A 24,175-nucleotide genomic window follows, 5' to 3' on the forward strand; every position below is an offset into this window, starting at 1 on the left:
GGAACTACAAAGGATGAATCAGAATATTTGTATGAACATAAATATGCCCATTCCTCACTTAGTGACCAAATTCTATTCTAATGAACAAGTCATTAAGCAAAATGGTCTCTAAGTGAACCATGCAACTGAAATAGGGAGAGAGTTGCTGTGAAGATTACTCTAGTGTGTGGTGTCAGGCACACAAAATTTGATCACAAATAAACACGTGGGTTGGAAAATTATTTTTTTAATATACGTCATATTTGTGAATGGTCATAAATCAAGGTAGTAGCTAAGCAAAGTGTGAGTGTATATTTCCAAGTAGCTATTCACACAATTCTTTTTCCTGGTGGAAAGGTTTCTAATAAAAGAAGAATAAAATTAATTCTGACTGTACATAATGAGTTGCTCCCACAGTCCAGCATTTTTTCTTGAACAGATTATTTCAGTTCTTTATGTTTTACAACAATCAACCAGTAAGAAAACAAGTCTTTTTTAGAATAAGGGCAGAAAGGAAACTTCTGACTGAATTCGTTTCTTCTATTCAGATATTATATATCATCTCATATTGAAACAAATGTCTGAAAAATATAATTAGTAAAATAATTGCCTTTTTTCAGTTTTAATGTGCATGACAAAAAAGGGCTACCTCCATAGAATTTTCATCATTGCTTCCCAGGCAAAATCAATTTTTATCATTTACCATGTCATTCCAAAATTCAGATCCAAGAGTTCCTGTTAGAAGGTGAATTATTATAATACAGTCTTCAGACTCATTAACATCAAATCTAAGAGTGAGGGGGAAAACCATTTCAGTTTGAAAGTTCCATGACTGCAAATTTTTACTCAAGAAGAAATGGATTCAAAATCATAGGAGATCTTTAAAAAAATTACAAGGTTAAAATTACAAAGAGAAGAAAACAATTGTATGGTATGAACTAGCTGAACTCCATTGCAAAATTCCTGAGTGTCATGAATTACAATCAGTAATTTAATTTAAGGCGAACTTTATATTAGCCTCATGCAATCCTTTAGATCAGGGGTGTCAAACTGCCGGTCCGTGGGCCAGATGCATCATAGCGAAACCACGCCCACCCCATTGCTGGCAATGGCAAAAAAGTCGCAATACGTCGCGACACATCAAGTGACGTTTTGAGTTTGACGCCCCTGCTTTAGATAATCTATAGCAGTAATTCCGAGCTTGGGTTAAGACCAGAAGAGATCAGAAATGATCACCTCTATGAATGAAAAAAAAAAGTTTTAATTTAATTTCTGTTATGACCATCTCTGTTATGTAAAATCATATCTGAACAGAAAATACAGTAATAGGTTACAAAGTACTTTGAGATGGAATATGTATTTTAATGGCAACACTTTAGTTTTATTATTTTATTACTTTAAAAAATAGTACATTTTACAATTAGGTAGCCCAATCATATGTCTAAAACAAAGATATAAAGTTTTAGTCACATCAGATTCTTTAAATATTTGTCTTAGACTTGGTTAAGGCACCATGCTAGAAACCAGAAACTCTGAGTTCTAATTGCACCTTAGATAATGAAAAACCAGCTGGGTGACTTTGAGCCAATGACTCACTCTCAGCCTAACTTACATCAGCCTAACTTACATTGCTGATATAGAGGAAATAGGAGGAAAGTATGTTTGCCACCTTGAGTTATTTATTTTAAAAATTGTGGGATATAAATAAATAAAAAAAATTCAATAAATCACAAGAAAAATCTATCAAGATATTTCATTTAATGTATATTTACTAGTACACACTTAAATGATGTTGTGAAATTTGTATGAAATCTGCATGATCTTGCTGTCTCTTAATTCAGTGAAGAAGCATTTTGTATTTTAGAAAACAATTTCCAAACTGTAAAAATCTGTTGGTCATAGTCAATATGTAAGATTTATTTTTCCCCAGAACTCAAACCTCACATGAAATCAATTGACGTTTACTGCTTCAGAAAGTGAAGAGGATCATACAAAGGCCATACATTTGAATATAGCCTTCTTTTACCTTATTACTTAAAATGCTCTAAACTGAATTTAAAAAGTCTTGTATTTTAGGAATTTTTAACCATGATCTTAATGCTGGTTCACACACTGCCACTGCTTGATAAACTGTGGATAGTTGATAATTATTAAAATATAAAACCATCCTTTAAAAAACAACAGTGGCTGGATTCATACAGACTAAATTGGCACGAAACACATTGCAATATATATGGTTTTGCATCATTTGTGTACCCAATGCTTTTTAGCCTTACAACCAAGAGATGAGAGACAAAGTGTATAAACACTATTTCTAAACTAGTAGTCTTACCTTTGGGATGAAAAAGTTATACAATTAGCAGCATGAACCAATGCAGCCAAGCAGTGATTTTGCAGCTTTTGAAAAAAGAAATCTTGATCTGACTTTCACACATGATGACCTAATTAATTATTCATAATACGACAGATACTGTTAATTCCATAGTAAGTGATATGTGCACCAGACCTTATCAGTCAAGGATGGAAAGGTGTTTTTTTTTAAAAAAATTACAATATGCAAAATCAGTTGTTACTGCATCTAGCTAGCACTGAATTTAAACAAATTTAAACAATTAAAATTGTTTGTATCAGGTTTCATTTTACAACTGTAAAAAGATAGATAAGACGGCAAAATATTTCTCTCAGCTACATTACTTACATTCCAAAGCGCATTGTTCCAGAGACATATGTCTGCCAGTGTGCACAGTAAAACATGAATGTCCCAGCAAAACAGCAGAAAAACATCCAGTCAGGATTTGTTCCCAGTTGCACAGCGATACACGTTCCCAAAACCACGAAGACTGAAGATAAAATAAATTAAAACTAAGTGATAGAAAATGCACATATTCGCTAATAGATCATTATGGCCGTTTAATAACTTCTAATACGTAAATCGGCTTCACTTATATTTCTGATGGATTTGGGAAAAGTATAAGATTTCCTTCAAAAACCTGCAGAATTGTCTCCAACTTTTGTAAGTGTTATCAATTATATTTTACACTTGTGCAAGATTAAAAATAAGATTTTCACAAATGGTTAATATTTTATGCTAGCATAATGACATTGTGAATAAACACAAAAAGTATACGTGGCAACAAACTTCAGAACTCTTAACTACACTGGAAACGATACTAGATGCTCAGTCACATGTGAATTCACTCACATTAAAAATGTAATTGTCTTAAAGCACATTTTGGGGAACAGTTTGTTGTAGTGGTTAAGGGGCTGGCCTAGAAACCAGAGTCTGTAACTTCTAGGCCTCCCCTAAGCATGAAAACCAGCTGGGTGATTTTGGGCTGTTATTCTCTCTCAGCTTAATCTATCTCATAGGGTTGCTGTTGTGGGGAAAATAAGAGGTAGGAGCATTAGATATGTTTGCCACCTTGTGTTTTTATATGCATGTATGAATGTGCTTGTGTTTACATAAATGTAAATATAAATAAATAATGGGGATAAAATCTATTAATATTCAATTTAATGAGTTTTCTTCTCAGACATGTATAAAATTATACCATTAGCAATATTTGACTATTTACAGGAAATTAATTTCAACATCTGCCTTTGTTAAACCATCCAAAACTTGGAAGTATTCAGTCTGAATAGTAATCAAATTTCTAAAGCAGTTAGAGGTGAATGAGGTACCCTTAAACTTATTAGGAGATTTAAAGATGTTATGGATTTACTATGCTTTCTGAAGTACTGTGCAGCTTTCCTTCCATATGGTGAAAGATGTGGGGGAGGGGTAGAGACTGAACAGGCCTTCTGATAGTAAGGTGAATAGCTAACTCATAAGCCATGCCAATTCCAGAGACTGCCATTCCAGAAAAATAAGTGGTGAAGGAGTCTAGAACTGTTCTTTAGTACTAAGAATTTATTTTTTAGTTAGCACTGGAAAGTCTGTATTAATTATATTTTCTCTATAGATGTGTTGTTAGACAACTCTCACCTCATTAGAGGCACAGGGCAATATAGCAAAAATTTATTATAGTGAAATCCTTGAAACTATATGTCAGGAGTTAATATTTCTGAATGGTCTACTATCACTGTTATTTTGTTCCTTTCAGTCATAAAAGTAAGCTAGCTGCGAAAGTTTGGATCTTTCCAAATATAGTGCGTGATTCTTTTTAAAATCAGTTTAATTCAAGTCAAGCCTAGTTTCAAATATCTTATTTGAATTGAATTTTATCTCCTTTTAATCTTAATATTGAATGAGAACTTTCTCTACATTCCCCACTTAATGCTATAGTGGGGAATGTGATCTGAATGATAAAAGAAAATAAGTTTATTTGGTTCATTTTCATAATTCAGTAACATAATTCCAAATAGAAAACAAGAATTAGATCACACAGTTGTTGTACTACTCTTTAAAAGTTATACACTGTGTTCTATAATAAGCCAGAGAAAAGTTTTTCTATAATTCTAGAAAATATTGTAGAATTTTGAACATATGTGCAATCTACAGGTGAAACTCAAAAAATTAGAATATCGTGCAAAAGTTCATTTATTTCAGTAATGCAACTTAAAAGGGGAAATTAATATATGAGATAGACTCATTGCATGCAAAGCAAGATAGTTCAAGCTGTGATTTGTCATAATTGTGATGATTATGGCTTACAGCTCATGAAAACCCCAAATCCACAATCTCAGAAAATTAGAATATTGTGAAAAGGTGCAATATTCTAGGCTCAAAGTGTCCCACTCTAATCAGCTAATTAAGCCATAACACCTGCAAAGGGTTCCTGAGCCTTTAAATGGTCTCTCAGTCTGGTCAGTGCATCAAGAGCCACCACACACAGACGGATCCTGGACATGGGCTTCAAATTTCGTATTCCTTTTGTCAAGCCACTCCTGAACAACAAATAATGTCAGAAGCGTCTTACCTGGGCTAAAGAAAAACAGAGCTGGTCTGTTGCTCAGTGGTCCGAAGTCCTCTTTTTGCTCAGTGGTCCAAAGTCCTCTTTTCTGATGAGAGCAACTTTTGCATCTCATTTGGAAACCAAGGACCCAGAGTCTGGAGGAAGAATGGAGAGGCACACACTGCAAGATGCTTGAAGTCCAGTGTGAAGTTTCCAGTCTGTGTTGATTTGGGGAGCCATGTCATCTGCTGGTGTTGGTCCACTGTGCTTCATTAAGTCCAGGGTCAACGCAGCCGTCTACCAGGAGATTTTGGAGCACTTCATGCTTCCTTCCGCAGACCAGCTTTATGGGGACACTGACTTCATTTTCCAGCAGGACCTGGCACCTGCCCACACTGCCAAAAGCACCAAAACCTGGTTCAATGACCATGGGATTACTGTTCTTGATTGGCCAGCAAACTTGCCTGACCTGAGCCCCATAGAGAATCTATGGGGCATTGCCAATGAGAGTCATGAGACTGAACAATGCAGAAGAGCTGAAGGCCGCTATTGAAGCATCCTGGTCTTCCATAACACCTCAGCAGTGCCACAGGCTGATAGCTTCCATGCCATGCCGCATTGAGGCAGTAATTGCTGCAAAAGGGGCCCAAACCAAGTACTGAGTACATATGCATGCTTATACTTTTCAGAGGTCCGATATTGTTCTATGTACACTCCTTGTTTTATTGATTGCATGTAATATTCTAATTTTCTGAGATCGTGGATTTGGGGTTTTCATGAGCTGTACGCCATAATCATCACAATTATGACAAATCACGGCTTGAACTATCCTGCTTTGCATGTAATGAGTCTATCTCATATATTAGTTTCCCCTTTTAAGTTGCATTACTGAAATAAATGAACTTTTGCACGATATTCTAATTTTTCAAGTTTCACCTGTAATTAGGAAAGGTATCTAGCCATTGACAGCAAGCATTCTAAAAGGTTGCTGATGTGCAGTATTTTCAAGTACCATGCATCCCCCTTGGAGTACTTTATAATATTTATAAATATTCACAATAATTGTGACCGTTCAACAGTTTTGCTAGTTATATTATTAACAGTTAATCTCTACTGAAAGCACAACCCAAAAACAAATACCAGTCCAATTTGACAAGAGATCATAGAAAGGCAGGAGAAAATATTAAATGTACAGTACCACAAAAAAATATCAACTGTAATTTGTTATAATTTATTCCTAGACAAACAGCAGTATATGCTGCAGTAGCTAAAACAGCATTCTTACTAAGATATACAGATAAAGGCCTTTGCCTATTTCTTTCCTATCAGAATAGAGTGTAGCAAAGTATACAGGACCATCTGGGCAGAACCATTAAAGCAAATGTTACAGCAGAATGAATTTAGAATACTCTTTGTAGTTTGGTATAAGCAGTTTTTATAAAAGTTTTACTATCTCTCTCTCTCTCTCTGTGTGTGTGTGTGTGTGTGAGAGAGAGAGAGAGAGAGAGAGAGAGAGAGAGAGAGAGAGAGACAGAGAGAGAGAGACAGAGAGAAAGAGAGAGACAGAGAGAGAAAGAGAGAGAGAGACAGAGAGAGAGAGAAAGAGAGAGAGAGAGAGAGAGAGAGAGAGAGAGAGAGAGAGAGAGAGAGAGAGACTTGGAATCAATCTTGACAGCTGGCGATTTCTTGTACAAATCCAGTTTTCTTGGCAACATTTTCAGAAATGATTTGCCATTGCTTTGATCCTAGGGCTGAAAGTGAATGCCTGGCCCAAAATCATCCAGCTGGCTTTACGCCTACAGTGGGACTAGGATTCACAGGGCCATGCACTTAATCACAATAAAAATTGGCTCTCGTGACTTTATTTAGTAGGGATAGCTTAACAGTAGCTTAATACAGTGGCAAGAAAAGATAAATAATCTTTAGTAAGAATTTAATTCCTGGCTTATCAACACTGCATTCCATTTTTATGTCAGTCTGAATGTCTAACAACAATGACAAAATGGTCCAAACAGAAAAGAAAAATTATATTTCAGCCACTTCTTCATGGTTTAGAACAGGGGTGTCAAGCTCAATTTCATTGAGGGCCACATCAGCATTGCAGTTGCCCTCAGGGGCCCAGGTAGGTATGACCAGGGTGGGCGTGGCCTACTGGGTGGGCGTGGCTAGAGTGTGTATGGCCTACTGGGTGGGCATGGCCAGCTCTACATCGTTCGCATCAAGGGTGCCTATGGGGGCCTGGGCAGGAGTGGGACAGATCTGAGGGTCTCGGGCAGAAGGAGGGTCTCTGGGCCAGGGCCAAGGCAGTGGGGGCCGTTCCCTCACTGTTTCCAGGATGGCTTCGTGGGCCACATGAAACCACTTCGCGGGCCGGATCTGGCCCCCGGGCCTTGTGTTTGACATGTCTGGTTTAGAACATAGGAGTGCACTATGATGTTTGCTTTGGGTGAAATACAATGAATGCAAAGACATTATCTGATCAAAAATAGACATAAGTAAAACAAAGGTGAGTCTGTCACAAAATCTGCATGGACACATATCCATATGTCCGTGCGGGCACACCTGAACACACACACACATAAGCAAATTCTGTAGCAAGCCCCTTCCTCCAAAATCTATATGATTTCTATGACTTTAGTTTTGGTTCACCAGGTTATGCCATAAGGCTCCAGGACTGCAAATTAGGGGGGCATCAGAACGTTTTATATACAGAAAATTGATAAAAGAGCAAGAGAGCCACTGAAAGCACATGGTCTGCAAGTATTTTAATTTTGGTTCAACTATTCTTTCTCTTTATAGAATTTTGGAAAGGGTTTTAAGGAAATTTAACTTTTAAGGAAATTTAAATTTAAATATTCACAAGTCTTTCAAGCATTTCAGTCTTAAACTAAGATTTAAACTACTTAGGATGAAAAAAAGGGATTCCCTTGCATTGAGTTTGACTTCTGGTGGACATATAGTCTGTCACTGTCTTATTCCAGGATCATTTTGTGATTCTCCAGCCTAACCTGAAACTCTAGCATTACATGGAGTGTTCTCTATGGAAGTACTAACCAGCCAAACTGTATTTACCAAACAAAGTCAACCAGAGGCTACAACCTGCTAATATGAAACTAATCAAATGTAGAACCTTTGTAAAATATATTACCACAGTTCTGACCTGTGGCATGAAAATTATACAACCAAGTAAATTATTCTCATCTTATTAGAGCACCAAAAGATTTTAGAAATTTCTAGTCCTCATAAATTACTTAACAGACCATAATCTAGTGCAGTACCTGTGGACAATGAATCACAGCCATGGTCAAACAGTTCTCCCAGAGGACTACTACTATTGGTTCTTCTTGCCTGTTTCCCATCTATTGCATCCAAAGACTGATAGATGAAAAGGCCACAAGCACATGCAATATATGCCCAAGGAGGTGCCTAAAAAAGAGAATGTATGTAAAAAAGCAGCAACATGTAAATAAACGTGTAGGTCTTAAATCAGGCATGATTTTCATATAGTGACAATCTATTCTACTGTATGATTAGTTATGAGAAATGCAAATAATATTCCCTCTTTTATTCATATCCAGTTTCTTTCGTACACAAATGGTATTATAGCAAAGAGTACTAAGATTAAACCTGAACCATCTGCAAGTTTTGTAACTGAAAGGATTATTGCACATTTGATGAACATGCACACTGTTAGATTGTTTTGTTTCAGCTTATTTATTTAATTTGTATGGCTACCATCTTAATAAGTGACTGTAGGCCAGGCATGTCAAACTGCTGGCCTGTGGGCCGGATGCATCATGCCGAAACCGTGCCCACCCCATTGCCGGCAATGGGGAAAAAGTTGCGATACGTACCGCTATATCATGTGACATCACGAGTTTTGACATGCCTGTTCTAGGCCATGAATAAATTAAAAATGAATTCCATTACAATACAGAAATTAAAAAGCAGCTAAGGAGAATGTTACAATCCATGGTGGTATTAACACAATCGGAGACAGGACCCTTCAATACTCAGGGCCATGCACCTGAGCACATATCAAGCTCTTTAGGGCCATATGAAAGGTCAGCAGGGTCTGGGCTAATCATCAGAGGAAGGATTTTCTATATCATGGGCATTATGACAGAAAAAAAATACCTCCTGCACCCCACCAACTAGTCTTCTATGGCTAACAGGACCTGGAGTATATCTATCCTGCTGGACCAGATTGGACAGTGGAAAGAACCAGGGGGAAAAATGATCCTTGAAGTAAACTGGTCCCAAGCCATGAAAGTCTTTAAAGGTAGCAACCAACACCATGAATTGCACCCGCAAGACACCAATGCAGCTCAGGGGATACTGGTGTTACATGTGCTAAATAACTGACACTATTTACTAAATGACGCCATTTACAGTGAAACCAGCCACTGTAATTTGTAAACTAGCCATTAGCATAGCATTATATATAAGAATCCAGCCACTATGGTTTGTTCAAAAGTTAAAGCTCAGTTCTTAACGTGAGCCAGAGGTTATTTAAGAATATTCAGCAATGACAGCCAATATATTTATTTTTATTTCAGAATAATAAATATAATAAATCCAGGAGAATCAGAAACAGCCTTCAAAATTTGAGGGCAGCCTTGATTCTTTTTCCTGATTTCCATCTTATTCTATATCCGTATAATAAAAGGTCTCTTCTTGATAGCACTGCATCCCTTTAATCTTTAATATGGTGAAATGGCATTCTTATTTTAAATATAAATTATGTTAGCCAAACAATTTGGTAGGGCAGGAACTATTGTACATATAGGCAACAGTTCTAATACCCAGAATAACCTCACTTTCAGTGGAATATATTTTTGTGTAAGCATGCATATGTTTGCATTATAACTCTCCTAGTCTTAAAGTTCATAATAAAAGATTTAAAAACCATAGCCTTCAAGCTTTTAAACTGCTCAGGATTAGACTGTCTTCCATTTTTAAAAATGAATCAACTACATAAAATGTTATTATTATATACTATATTTATTCATAAAATTATTTTTCTGTACTTGTTTCATTAGTTCTCCTATCTGATTGTTTTTGGTAAGGTTATAGCATCAGAAAAGCTAACAACCAAATCAGAAATGGGGGCAAGGGAGAGGATTTCTCCCTGTTGTATTTCAATTAGAGTACTAAGCGTACCAAGCATATAAATTGTGCATCTGTGGCCAAATTAAAGATACAATAAAAATATGGGGATTTTCAGAACTGAATTTGATTAAATCTGAATCTAAATATATTTTTCATAGCACTTCTAAGATTAAAACTAAATTTCAAAGACTCTGTGGTTAAATATAATTAGTCTCCATGCTGAACTGCTCCATGATTAAGACTTTCCATTTTTAAAAAAGTGTCTTGTTCCTTTTTTGCTCGTAACAAAGTTTCTCCCTTTTAGTGAGTTCAATAATCACAAAGATAAATCTGTTTACCTGATATATTTATGCATATTCATATAACAGAGTTCTTGATACATAAAAGCTTCCAGAATCTGCCTATGTGAATTTAGCTGCTACTGGCAAAAATCTTTTAGACTTGAGATTTTATTGCTAATGGTGGAGGAAGGAACAAGAGTCAAAAAGAACATCATGCATCTTAGTTTAAGGGAAAAGGTTAAAATACATTTTATAGCCCCTTAGAAAGACAAAATTCATTCAATTTTGTATAACACTTCAGTGAAACTTTGGTTTAAAGTATCATTTCCAATTATAGTACCGTTTTTACTTTTTTCTCCCATTTCATTTAAATCTTATTAAAATACACATAAATCTTCTTGCCCTCTTATGTTTATACAAACAGCTATGTGAGGGCATTTACATTCTCTCTCTCTCTCTCTCTCTCTCCCTCTCTCCCCCCCCCCCGTGTGTGTGTGTGTGCATGGTAAAATGTAAAAGTGATTTTAATCAATGTAGCTCTTCTAGTATTAAAATTAAATTGATATTCAAAAATCAATAAAATAACAAATATAAGAACTATTGATAAAAAGGAGTAAGTTTTTTTCTAATCTGAGAAAGTGCATCTCTACTGCATTAAATCAGAGAAGATCTAAAATTTTAAAACCTTATCTTAACAGAAAGTAAACTGTGGTTGTGGTACAAATCCATGTGGAGAATCATAATTTAATTTAATTTTAATTTTATTAAATTTATATACCGCCCTTTCCCGAAGGACTCAGGGCGGTTTACAGGGTATTTAAAATCAAACAGTACGAAATACAAAAGTTAAAAAAACAATTAAAAAGATTAAATTATCCCTTAACTAAAAACCTCAGTTAAAAATTCTCAGCCTGGGCCGGAGAGCTCAAAGAGCCAGGTCTTCAGGTCCCAGCGGAATGAACGAAGGTCAGGGGCGGTCCTAAGCTCCACGGGCAGCTGGTTCCACAGGGCAGGCGCACCCACAGAGAAGGCGCTCCCCCTGGGTGTTATCCGCCGGCAATCTTTTACCGGCAGCACCCTGAGAAGACCCTCCCTGTGCGAGCGCACTGGACGAAGGGAGTTTTATGCTGGCAGGAGGTGTTCCCTCAAATATCCCGGACCCAGGCCATTTAGGGCTTTATAGGTCATCACCAGCACCTTGAATCTCACCCGAAGGGCAACCGGAAGCCAATGCAGCTTGCGGAGTAGAGGTGTTACATGGGAGTATCGGGAGGCCCCCATCACAACTCGCGCGGCCGCATTCTGCACCAGTTGAAGCCTCCGGGTGGTCCTCAAGGGCAGTAGTCTAAACGGGAGGTCACGAGCGCATGAGTGACTGTGCGTAGGGCATCTCGGTCCAGATAGGGTCGCAACTGGCGCACCAGGCGAACCTGGGCAAAAGCCCCCCTGGTCACGGCACCTATATGGTCTTCAAAATTGAACTGTGAATCCAGGAGGACGCCCAAGTTGCGAGCCCTATCAACGGGGGGTAACACCTCACCCCCCATCGTTAAAGGTGGAATGAACTGGTTAGTCCGAGATGCCGATATGCACAGCCACTCAGTCTTGGCAGGATTGAGACGAAGCCTGTTTCTCCCCATCCAGACCTGGACCGCCTCCAGGCAACGGGACATCACGGCGAGGGCATCACTGGGTTGGTTCGGGGTGGAAAGAAAGATTTGGGATTCATCAGCGTAGTGATGATACCCCACCCCGAAACCACGAATGACCTCACCCAGTGGCTTCATATAGATGTTGAACAGGAGGGGAGAGAGAACCGACCCCTGAGGAACTCAAACGAGAGGCCTCGGGGCGGATCTCTGCCTTCCTGTCAACACTGACTGCGAACGACCCAGGAGATAGGAGAACCACCGTAAAACGGTGCCTCCCACTCCCAGTCCCCTGAGGCGTCGCAGTAGGATACCATGGTCGATGGTATCGAAAGCCGCTGAGATCTAATAGGACTAGGACAGAGGAACAACCCCTGTCCCGAGCCCGCCAGAGATCATTCACCAGCGTGACCAATGCCATCTCCGTGCTGTGCCCGGGCCTGAAACCCGATTGGTACGGGTCCAGATAATCAGTTTCCTCCAGGAACAGAGGAAGCTGATGCGCCACCACGCTCTCGACAACCTTCGCCAGAAAGCGAAGGTTGAAGACTGGATGATAATTATTTAAAACAGCCGGGTCCAGGACAGGCTTTTTGAGGAGGGGTCTCACCATCGCCTCCTTCAAGGCGGCGGGGAAGACACCCTCCTTCAAAGAAGCAGTTATTACTGCCTGGAACCAGCCTCATGTCCCCTCCCGGGCCGCATAAACCAGCCAGGAGGGGCACGGATCCAACAAACAAGTGGTGGAGCTCAGCATCCCCATGATCCTGTCCACATCATCCATAAAGAGTTTCCAATTAAATTAAATTCTGTATTGGACTTGTTTCTGACATTGATACATGTTTGCACAACTTAATTTGTCCTTTGTCTAAAGAAGGAATAATGATGCATATGGTATGCAGGCACCTGTTATCATAATCAAAGCTCACTCTGTACTTTGTAAGAATATAGTTTGATATTTGGCAGAAAAACAGCTGACAGGAAAGAAAATTAACCTTTAAGATCTGTTTCATTCTGTAACAAATCATCATCCAGGATTAACAGGATTCCAACATTACACCAAGTATGAGAAAATGACCCAACTTGATTATTGCATTATCAGCAATTTTTGAAATTGGATTATCAGCACTGAACAATATACCAAAGATAAAATATCTTACACCAGTTTTCTCTGAATGTAATATTTGCAGTCATCATCATCATCACATCCTGAGCTAAGCGCATTGGGCTACAAGTGTATTCCACAGTTCACTATATTTGCGATATATTTAGTATTTGTCTTCCATTGATATTCCCACTGTTGCATTTCAATTTTTCTGTTGAAATGCTGCAAGCATTTGAATGTAAAATATTTAAACATATTTGGTTTCTGAATCACATTTCAGTGACAATTTGTAAATAAGCCCCAAAAGATGTTCTAGGTGCTGTGTTATATTTTCCCCCCCAACATACATGCAGGTCTCTGAGCATGCCATCTTGATTTTAAAACTCCTTTTGAATTATGCTCCTTATTTGAAGATACAGGTAGATCTCGCTTAGCCACTGCCTCGGGCAGCAACTGTTCAAAGTTACAACGGTGACAAAAAAGGTAACTTTTTGTAACCAATGCCCACATTTATGGCCTTTACAGCATCTCTTTCTCAGTTGCCATTACACTTAATACACATTAAGCTGTGCCTGACCCATTTTTCCCTAACCCTACCCTACCCTCACAGGGTAGAGATATTGCCTAAATAAGGAATCTTTTCCTGAGCTTTTCTCCACAACACAGCACTTTTCCAAAACGTGATAACTTCAAGTTAACAAGCTCAGCTATGGGACCTTAATTAGCCAATTTGCAGCTACTGCCTGCACCTGCTGAAACTTTATTTGCTTTCATACCTTCAGCTTTTTGTTTGCCTCCTAAGCATCTCGGTGCACTAGGCAAACTAGCAAGCATATTCCTCCCTATGTGACTATTCCATTGTGAGCCTGCTTACCTTCCTTCACAATGAATGTAAACAGAAACATTAATTTCCTTCTTGTTAATTATCCCAGTGAAGCACAGTTGGAATCACATGATTTCTCACTTAACAACACTGTCACTTAGCAGTAAAACTGTCAATCTCAATTATAGTTGCTAAATGAGAACAAGCTGTATTGAACTAATGAAGCAGCTCTGCTCATTTCAAGGATAGAACAAAGTTGTCACCTTTGTTTTGTTAAAAAATAGGATTGCAATCTACAATTTTTTTTTATATTTTCAACATTTTCTACATGTTCTCCTGAAAATAAATGGCTTACTCTTTCTCTGTATCCAATATTTTAAATATTCTGTTTGTAATTGAATAATCTCATTGTGTATTTCTGTTTATATTCAATCAAGGCTACATGTACAAACCTCTCGGATCCCTTTTACAAGGGATTTAACCTAGTAGCAGAGAGTATGATCCAATCTATAATCCAAGTGCGGTATCTGTCTTAATATAGTTTGAAATTTGGTATCATGTCTTCCTAATTTCTTTGTGTCTTGCAGAATCTTAAGTAAAATCTTCACTCTTTGCTATTGTTAACAAAGTTTATTTCTTGTCTCTACCATTTATTTAGCACTTTATCTTCAATTGTTACTGAAATTATTGAAATAGAAATTCTTGGTAAAATATTCTTTTTACCACATATATTTTTCATAGCCAAGTCAATTGTTTCTATCTTAAAATATCTACCATGTTTTGCCAATTCTGTAATTATTATAAAATAAATTTTATTGTTTTTGTTAAGTAAATTCCATGATAATTATCAATTTAATGCTGTTTCAAGAAACAGATATTGCTTCTTTAGGTAAATATACCAAGTAATCTTTTTAATAGAAGCTAGTAAATTGCTAAACATAGTTTGAACGTCAACAGAACCTAGTAAAAATCAAAGATGTATATAATGTATTCTAGTTTAATATATTTACTTCTATAGATAAATATATAAATAATGTTTGTGGAAATGATGATAAAGATATTATCTACTATCTATTATCTACATAGAAAAATGTATATATATTTTGGTATACAGGATATACCATATTTTTAGTAAAAACTCAAATGATTTGTAGCTATTGTCAGATGGACTGCGTGATGCAACAATGAATATGGATCAGAATATTAATGTCTCAAATATCAAGATAGTTGTGCTCAACAGGAAAAATGGAATGGACAATTGAAAGTTACACACAAGTGGCAAAAAACTAAAGCAAACAGTAAGCATTGTATCAAGGAAAAATATATATAAATATGAAAAAACTGAGAAACTTCAGGATGTGCAAATAATGGTACAAAGGTAATGGCTAATTTCTGATGTGAGGAATGAAAGTTTGTTGAAGTAAAGCAAAAAAAGAAATAATATATTTATTTTAGAAATGGCCATCAAATATATAACAATTTTAGGTACCATGTAGTTAAAATAATACAACTGAAACAAAATGCAAATGCTACAAATGTGAGAAGAGTAATTATTAAAGGCAATCAAACATGTCAGCACCCTAACTCAAAACCTTTAAACAAGGCCCATTTGGGGGCCAGATGCATTTGGGGGGGGGAGAAGGGATATTCCACCCACACAAAAAAGGTTCTTCATTAAAAATATGCTTCTATTCACTTTCTTATATGGAAGTTGGAGCTCAGTATGTAAGGAGGAAAATAAGTTTGAATTCCAAAGTTCTTAGTTGATTTTGGGTGCCTAACATTGGAAAAATGATCATAAGGTTGTTTTAAAATTCTTTTTGCGTTTCTGTTCTTTTAAATGCTACTGTTGCCATTGTTATTCTCTCCTCACAGTCTGTAAGGAGAGGAATGGGTTATAAAAATTGTAAAAAAAATTAAAAAGATTCAACAATTTTTTTATCTAAAACATCCTCATCAATATTCGCCCAGTACGCTCACACAGAGAGGGCCTCCTCAGGGTACCGTCAGCTAGACAATGTCGGCTGGCGACCAAGGGCCTTCTCTGTGGGAGAGCCAGCCCTGTGGAACCAGCTCCCCCCTGAGCTTCGGATGGCCCCAATCTCTAGTCCTTTCGCCGCGGCCTCAAAACACTCCTTTTTCAACTGGCTGACCTGGACTGACAGGGATTTAATTATGTTTAATTTTTATTTTAATTATGTTTACAATTTTTAATTCTATTTTTAATTTATTTTAATTTTTAATTTTAATTTATTGTACAGAGGCCTTTAATTTTGATTTTATCTTAATTTCTGTATTTATTGTATATTATTGCTGTTAGCCGCCCTGAGTCCTTCGGGAGATAGGGCGGGATATAAGCCCCATTAATAAATAAATAAATAAATAAAATATTCATTAGATATTAAATACTAGCCTCCAATTATAGTATCATAAATAATGTCAGCTCTGTACGTAAAGGGTAAAAATTTTGAAAAATCCACTGTAGAGCTACAAAAATGTTCTAGTCTTTTGAAATGATAAAACAAGAAAATATAATTAGCCTTTTTAAAAAAGTAATGTTGGAGAAAAAGCAACCAAAGGAGTTAGCCACCTGTAGCCAATAAAGAAAGATATAGTTAGATTATTTTTTAAAACAGGTTCCTAGCAGTGCAAACAAAATGCTGTGAGATGCTAACAAAAAAATGATTCTGCACAAGCACCAGTCAGGGATGTTAAGGTGCACACTATCTTTTCTCAAGATAGGATAAGTGAACTTGATAAAAACTGATAATCAAATAGCAATTTAAAATATTTACAAATGAGTAGTTATTCCTGTTCCTTATGAAAGGTTTAATTAGGAACCCTATTTAGTAACTGTTAAATAGTTCATGAATAAAAGCAGTAGAACAACTATCTCAGCATAAACTAGCTAAATGCTGATTCACTTGGGCCATATAATATATAGTATATTAAGGTATTTTGATTGGAAGCAAAAGGTTATTGATAGGAAGCAGGGATAAATGTTAAAAGTGCCTGGAACTTTTTAAAATTATTGAATCTTATCCTGAGATTGGGTGGCAGCTGCACAGTACCAACTACAACACAGCTGCCTTAAGAAGCTGCAAACAGCTATGTCCTCACACACTCCAACTGTTTTATGAATCTGAAGATGTCAGCCCTTTGAGATAAACCAAAGTCATGAATACCAAAACTACTTTTATTACAGATTACAGCAACAGAATTTTGCAACTCCAAATTTGTCTCTCTTCCCTCCTTACTTTTATTCTAAAGGGAATAGGAAATCAAGAAAGAGATACTTTCTCAAATCCGTCTATTTTGTGTTATTTCTCTTATCTGATCATTGCCTTAACTGTGGCTCTTCCTCCTTTTCCTCAAGATTATTTCAGTACATTACTGAAGCTCTACATTGCTTTAACGTGTGCATTTCATAATTTACACTGAATTAAAGGAGAATATTTTGTAATACATTTAACTGTAGATGAACTTTCCTTACATTGATGTTCTTCACATAAGTTGGGCTACAATTCCCATAATACCCAGCTAGTAAGATGTTGCACACAAAGTAGTTTATCTTTTTCTCCTCACAAATTTGAAATTTCACAGAATATTAACAAAACAAAATTAACAGTGATCCATTAATAGAAATAAATCCTTGTCACAAAGAAGTATTAGAGATCTTAACTTACCTGTTCAGTAGCTGTTGGACAGTAAAATACTAATATTATGGTTGTGCAGATATTTATTATGAGTCCAACAATTGTAATTAGATTAGGGGCAATCCAAGCTGGTACTCTTCGCACTAACCACTCCCAATAACCTTGCATAAGTGGCTCAAGTAAGGACCGTCCAGCGCTTTGATATTTGTGTTCTTCTAATCGTTTTAACTGATGCTTTGATAAAGGCGGTGTTGGCAACTGAAACAACTTGCTCAATGTACATCCTGTAGAAGGAACGTGACCATATCGTGCAGGGGATTCCGGATGCAATTCCCCACATCGTTTCTTCAGTGATCGATTCCCACTCATGGATTTATTCACTTTAAAGTTTATATCTGACAAAGTTTTAATTGTTGTAAAGAAACATAAGACCCTGGAAGAGAAAGTATTTAGTTTAACATAAGAGGCAAAATATTGGAAAAATCTGAAGTGTTCAATTGTGAGAAGTATAATAGCTGAAAGTCTAGAACAGACATGTCAAACACAAGGCCCGGGGGCCGGATCCGGCCCACGAAGTGGTTTCATGCGGCCCGCGAAGCCATCCTGGAAACAGTGAGGGAACGGCCCCCACTGCCTTGGCCCTGGCCCAGAGACCCTCCTTCTGCCAGAGACCCTCAGATCTGTCCCACTCCTGCCCAGGCCCCCATAGGCACCCTTGATGCGAATGATGTAGAGCTATCCACGCCCACCCAGTAGGCCATAAGCACTCTAGCCATGCCCACCCAGTAGGCCATGCCCACGCCCACCCGGCCCCCTGAGGGCAACCGCAATGCTGATGCGGCCCTCAATGAAATTTGAGTTTGACACCCCTGGTCTAGAATATTTGTAAATACATAAAACCAAGCCATAGATGCATCAACTTTAATATTCCTTTCTTTTTTAATAAATGTAACAGTAGTGCAGGGGTAGGCAACCTCGGCTCTTTTATGACTTGTGGACTTCAACTGCCAGAATTTCTGAGCCAGCATAAAAGTCATAAAAGAGCCAAGGTTGCTTATCCCTGGTAGTGAATAGTGTACAGTTTGGGGCTTGCAACTGAGGAGACTGAAGAACTGTCATGGAGAGTCAAAAGGTAATTATGACACACTTATTTTATTTCAGCACAACCAATCTTACAAGTTTGTTGTGGGAGTAAAATGGAAGGATATCCATAACTAAGCTGCCTTAAGATCCTGGAGAAAAGTTACAATATAAATCTAAATGAACATAACAGGTGCCTTGAATGCAATTCCAAAATATCTAAAGCATAACTTGAACACCAATACAGCGCCGATCAGCTGTTTTGGCGGCTCGGAAGCCCCCTCCTTGGGAGAAGAGGAGGGGGTGAGCGCCCAGGCAGGGGCAGAGCTCTCCCAGATCACCAGAGTTGAAACTCTGGTGGTTGAAGGATCGAGCCCCCCCCCCCCGAAGCCTGAGTTTGCTCCGGACCTCGGGACGCCTCTGCTCCAGGGCTTTGGAGCAGAGCAGGGCGTAGCAACCATCCCTGCCAGTGAGAGTGAACTTCGGATTACTTGGATGCAGGCAGAGCGGTACAGGAGAATCATGTTAAAGCAAGTATATGATCTTTAACTCAGTGGACTTTGTGGAGATTGTTAAAAGTGAAAGTGCACAACAGGCTTAAGTGGGTGAAAATGGCTGCCAAATCATCTAAAGTTCCTAGAAGCGCGGGGGCTTCCCCAGTGCAGCAAACTTCGTTACAAGCTTTAATGCCCCCCCCCTGCACCTGTACCTGCACCAGCTTTAACAGTAAAAGATCTGCAGGATGTTTTGTAAAAGGCTTTGAAAAAGCAATCTCAACAATTAGCTGAACTCATGCAGGAGAAGCTTACAGAAATGAGGGCAGACATTTTATTTGCATTTCAAGGCATGGCTGTTTGTATAGAGTGTCTGGACGAGAGAGTGGAAGATCTCAGCCAAAATAATATCAGATTAGATGCTAAAATGACGGAGACTGAAAATGTGTTGGATAAGATTGACGACGATTTGACCTTGGTGCAGTATAGAGAGATGGAGTTCGCTGTGAGAATTAGAGGTTTAAAAGAGGATTCTAAGGAAAATTTGAAAAAATTAGTTTCAGAGGCTTTGGAAGATGTTTTTGAGCGTTCAGCAGAAGAAATTATGGAGGATATAGATAAAATATTTTGCGTTAATTCGTGGATTGCAAGACAAAGGAAATTACCTAGAGATGTGGTGGTTTATTTCACAAAGAGAGCAATTAGAAATGAGGTTATTCAAGCTTTTTATAATAGTAAATTTGCAATTGCAGAACAAGAAGTTTTAATTTTAAAAGAGATCCCTCCAAGAATCCTAAGGAGAAGGAAGGAGTTTGCTTTTCTGGCAGAAGAATTAAGAAGACGGGATATTCAGTTCAGATGGGAGATTCCAGTGGGTATGGTAGTGATGTATGCAGGCACGAGACATCATCTTCTCACTGTGTTACAGGCACGTGATTTTTATGCTAATGTTTTGAAGGCTGTCCCTATACCACTTTTGGAATCTAATAAGAAGAATGGTGAAGGAGTGCATAAACCACAAAGTGAGAGCATACAAGGTGCTGAAGGAGTTATGCAGCTGAAAGATGGAGAATTTCAGAAAGGCACAGGAGTGGATCAAATTCCAGTATCGTTGGAGGAGGTTAGAGACCAAAGAATGACACGTGCTGCTGCTAGACGAATGAGACAAGAGCAAGAACATCAGAGAGCTGTGACGGCACCTCCAAAACTTACTTACAGTGAAGCGGTGGGAGGAGCGCGACCTAAGAGAGTGCAGGTGATTTTGGAAGAAGCGCTCCAAAAGCTTCAGGTCGCAAAAGATGGCGACAAAACTTCTAACCTGGAATGTTAATGGTTTAAATTCACCACATAAGAGGAAGAAAGTATTTCAATATTTAAAGCAATTTAAAAACGATGTTATTTGTTTACAAGAAACACATATCAGAGTGTCGGATCAAAAGTATTTGGTTAACTTGAGGTTGGGTACACCGTTTATTGCTTCAGCGATTGACAAGAAAAATGGAGTGGTCATTTATGTTAGGAACACTTTGACAGCAACTTTAATTGAAGCAGATAAACAAGGAAGATATGTTATGATTGAACTGTTAATAGAAGGCAAGAAAACGCTTTTGGTTGGACTATACGCTCCTAATCAACAACAAGGAGATTTTTACAGTTTATTACACAGCAAGATTATTCAGTGGGATTATAAATCTTGTATTTTTATGGGAGCCTGGAATGGCATTTTGGATGTACAAATGGACAAGGTTTTTTTTTAAAGCACCCCAAGTCATGCTAAACTGCCTAAATCTTTTTTTGAGATGAAGGATGACTTGGAATTGTGAGACATTTGGAGAGAAAGGAATTTGCAAGAAAAGGACTTTACTTTTTTCTCCGACAGGCATCAATCTTTTTCTAGGATTGATTTTGCATTAATTACTAATGATTTTTTTTCTAGGATTAAGAAGATCAAGATTTGTCCAAGAACTATGATCACAGTCCAGTATGGTTAGAGATAGAAAAAGATAATAGGGATAGACGGTCTTGGCGCTTAAATGAAAATTTGTTTAGATATCAGGAAAATGTGGAAGAGTGTAAAAAACAGATGAAGGAATTTTTAAAAATTAATATGCATAAAGGTACTTCTATTGAGATGGTTTGGGATGCAAGTAAAGCTTATATGAGAGGTGTATTAATATATCTGAATAATAAACATAGACGTAAATTGGAATTTAGGAGGAAAGAATTAGAGGACAAAATTAAGGAAAAAGAAAAGGCTTTAATTTTGAATCCATCTGATGGGAAGATCAAAGAGGTAATTACTTTACTTAGGGGTCAGTTTGACAAGTTAATGGCAGATCAAGTGGCAACTAATTTGCGGTATGCTAGACATAATACTTTTTGTAATGCTAATAAACCAGGTAGATGGTTAGTTTATTTGTTAAGGAAGAAGCAAAGGGCTGCTAATATAGATAGAATAGAACATAAGGGGAAAATAGTGTATCAGTAGAGTCTTATTAAAAAGACTTTTGTTGATTTTTATTCTAAGTTGTATGCTAGAGATAAGATTAGAGATGTAGATATACAGTCATGGCCGAAATTGTTGGCACCCCAGAAATTTTTCCAGAAAATCAAGTATTTCTCACAGAAAAGTATTGCAGGAACACATGTTTTGCTATACACAGGTTTATTCCCTTTGTGTGTATTGGAACACAACAAAAAAGGGAGGAAAAAAAGCAAATTGGACATAATGTCAAACAAAACTCCAAAAATGGGCCGGACAAAATTATTGGCACCCTTAACTTAATATTTGGTTGCACACCCTTTGGAAAAAATAACTGAAATCAGTCGCTTCCTATAACCATCAATAAGCTTCTTACACCTCTCACCCGGAATTTTGGACCACTCTTCCTTTGCAAACTGCTCCAGGTCTCTCTTATTGGAAGGGCGCCTTTTCCCAACAGCAATTTTAAGATCTCTCCACAGGTGTTCAATGGGATTCAGATCTGGACTCATAGCTGGCCACTTCAGAACTCTCCAGCGCTTTCTTGCCATCCATTTCTGGGTGCTTTTTGACGTATGTTTGGGGGTCATTGTCCTGCTGGAAGACCCAAGATCTCAGACGCAAACCCAGCTTTCTGACACTGGGCTCTACAGTGCGACCCAAAATCCTTTGGTAATCCTCAGATTTCATGATGCCTTGCACACATTCAAGGCACCCAATGCCAGAGGCAGCAAAACAACCCCAAAACATCATTGAACCTCCACCATATTTCACTGTAGGTACTGTGTTCTTTTCTTTGTAGGCCTCATTTTGTTTTCGGTAAACAGTAGAATGATGTGCTTTACCAAAAAGCTCTATCTTGGTCTCATCTGTCCACAAGACATTTTCCCAGAAGGATTTTGGCTTATTCAAGTACATTTTGGCAAACTAATCTTGCTTTTTTATGTCTCTGTGTCAGCAGTGGGGTCCTCCTGGGTCTCCTGCCATAGCGTTTCATTTCATTTAAATGTCGACGGATAGTTCACGCTGACACTGATGCTCCCTGAGCCTGCAGGACAGCTTGCATTCCTTTGGAACTTGTTTGGGGCTGCTTATCCACCATCCGGACTATCCTGCGTTGCAACCTTTCATCAATTTTTCTCTTCTGTCCACGACCAGGGAGATTCGCTACAGTGCCATGGGTTGCAAACTTCTTGATAATGTTGCACACTGTGGACAAAGGCAAATCTAGATCTCTGGAGATGGACTTGTAACCTTGAGATTGTTGATATTTGTCCACAATTTTGGTTCTCAAGTCCTCAGACAGTTCTCTTCTCCTCTTTCTGTTGTCCATGCTTAGCGTGGCACACACAGACACACAATGCAAAGACTAAGTGAACTTCTCACCTTTTTATCTGCTTTCAGGTGTGATTTTTATATTGCCCACACCTGTTACTTGCCCCAGGTGAGTTTAAAGGAGCATCACATGATTGAAACAATCTTGTTTACCCACAATTTTGAAAGGGCGCCAATAATTTTGTCCAGCCCATTTTTGGAGTTTTGTTTGACATTATGTCCAATTTGCTTTTTTTCCTCCCTTTTTTGTTGTGTTCCAATACACACAAAGGGAATAAACATGTGTATAGCAAAACATGTGTTCCTGCAATACTTTTCTGTGAGAAATACTTGATTTTCTGGAAAAATTTCTGGGGTGCCAACAATTTCGGCCATGACTGTAGATGATTATTTGACAAGAGCTAATATTCCTGTGCTTACGCAAGAACAAAAGGAAGGGATGAATCAATTGATAACTGATGAAGAAATTTTTTTAGCAATCAAACAATTGAAAGTGGGTAAAGCGCCGGGTACTGATGGATTGACTGCTGTGTATTATAAAAATTTACAGTTAGAAAGGGTGAAGCCTTTAAGGGAATTGTTTAAGACAATTCAAATGGGAGGAGGGGTACCTCCATCTTGGAAGACTGCTTTTATTTCTTTGATTCCGAAGGAAGATCAGGATGCCACCCAAGCTAAAAATTATAGGCCAATATCACTTTTGAATACTGACAAGATATTTGCAAAAATTTTAGCTAATAGATTAATGAGGGTAATACAACAAGTAATTCATGGTGATCAAACTGGATTTATAAGTGGTAGACAAATGAAGAATAATGTGAGACATATTGTAGATTTATTGAAATTTTTGGAAAAAAACAATCAGATCCCTGCAGCGCTGATCTTTTTGGATGCTGAAAAAGCATTTGATCAATTGGATTGGCAATTTTTGATGGAAGTATTAGAGAAAATGGAATTTGGGGATAAATTTTTACAACCAATTAGGGCTATATATCAAAAGCAAACAGCCCGTATAATAGTTAATAATAGTTTGACTGAACTATGTAATATCGAAAAAGGTACAAGGCAGGGGTGCCTGTTGTCACCTCTATTATTTGTTTTAACATTGGAAATACTACTGATTAAAATACGTAATTTGGATAAAATTAGGGGAATCCAAATAAGAGATCAGGATTATAGATTGAGGGCATTTGCAGATGATCTGGTTGTTACAATAACTCAGCCCGATTATTCAGTTGTAGAATTGATGGAGATAATAATGCAATAATGCAATATGCAATATAA

At 37.7% G+C, this 24,175-nt stretch overlaps 1 protein-coding gene across 2 annotated transcripts in view; it reads right to left on the reverse strand.

Annotated features, from left to right (window-relative positions):
- CEPT1 (choline/ethanolamine phosphotransferase 1) overlaps positions 1 to 24,175 on the reverse strand; it is a 65,209-nt gene that overhangs the window by 36,459 nt on the left and 4,575 nt on the right. For both annotated transcript variants that reach the window (XM_083358259.1, XM_083358258.1), the window contains exons 2-4: positions 17,531 to 17,933; positions 8,153 to 8,300; positions 2,678 to 2,819 (exon numbers count right to left, since the gene is read on the reverse strand). In XM_083358259.1, coding sequence (XP_083214385.1) covers positions 2,678 to 2,819; positions 8,153 to 8,300; positions 17,531 to 17,869 — 629 coding nt within the window. In that variant the 5' untranslated portion in view covers positions 17,870 to 17,933. The remainder of the gene's footprint in view (positions 1 to 2,677; positions 2,820 to 8,152; positions 8,301 to 17,530; positions 17,934 to 24,175) is intronic.

Source organism: Vipera ursinii, assembly GCF_947247035.1.
Source record: "Vipera ursinii genome assembly, chromosome: 3".
Lineage (NCBI taxonomy): Eukaryota > Metazoa > Chordata > Lepidosauria > Squamata > Viperidae > Vipera > Vipera ursinii.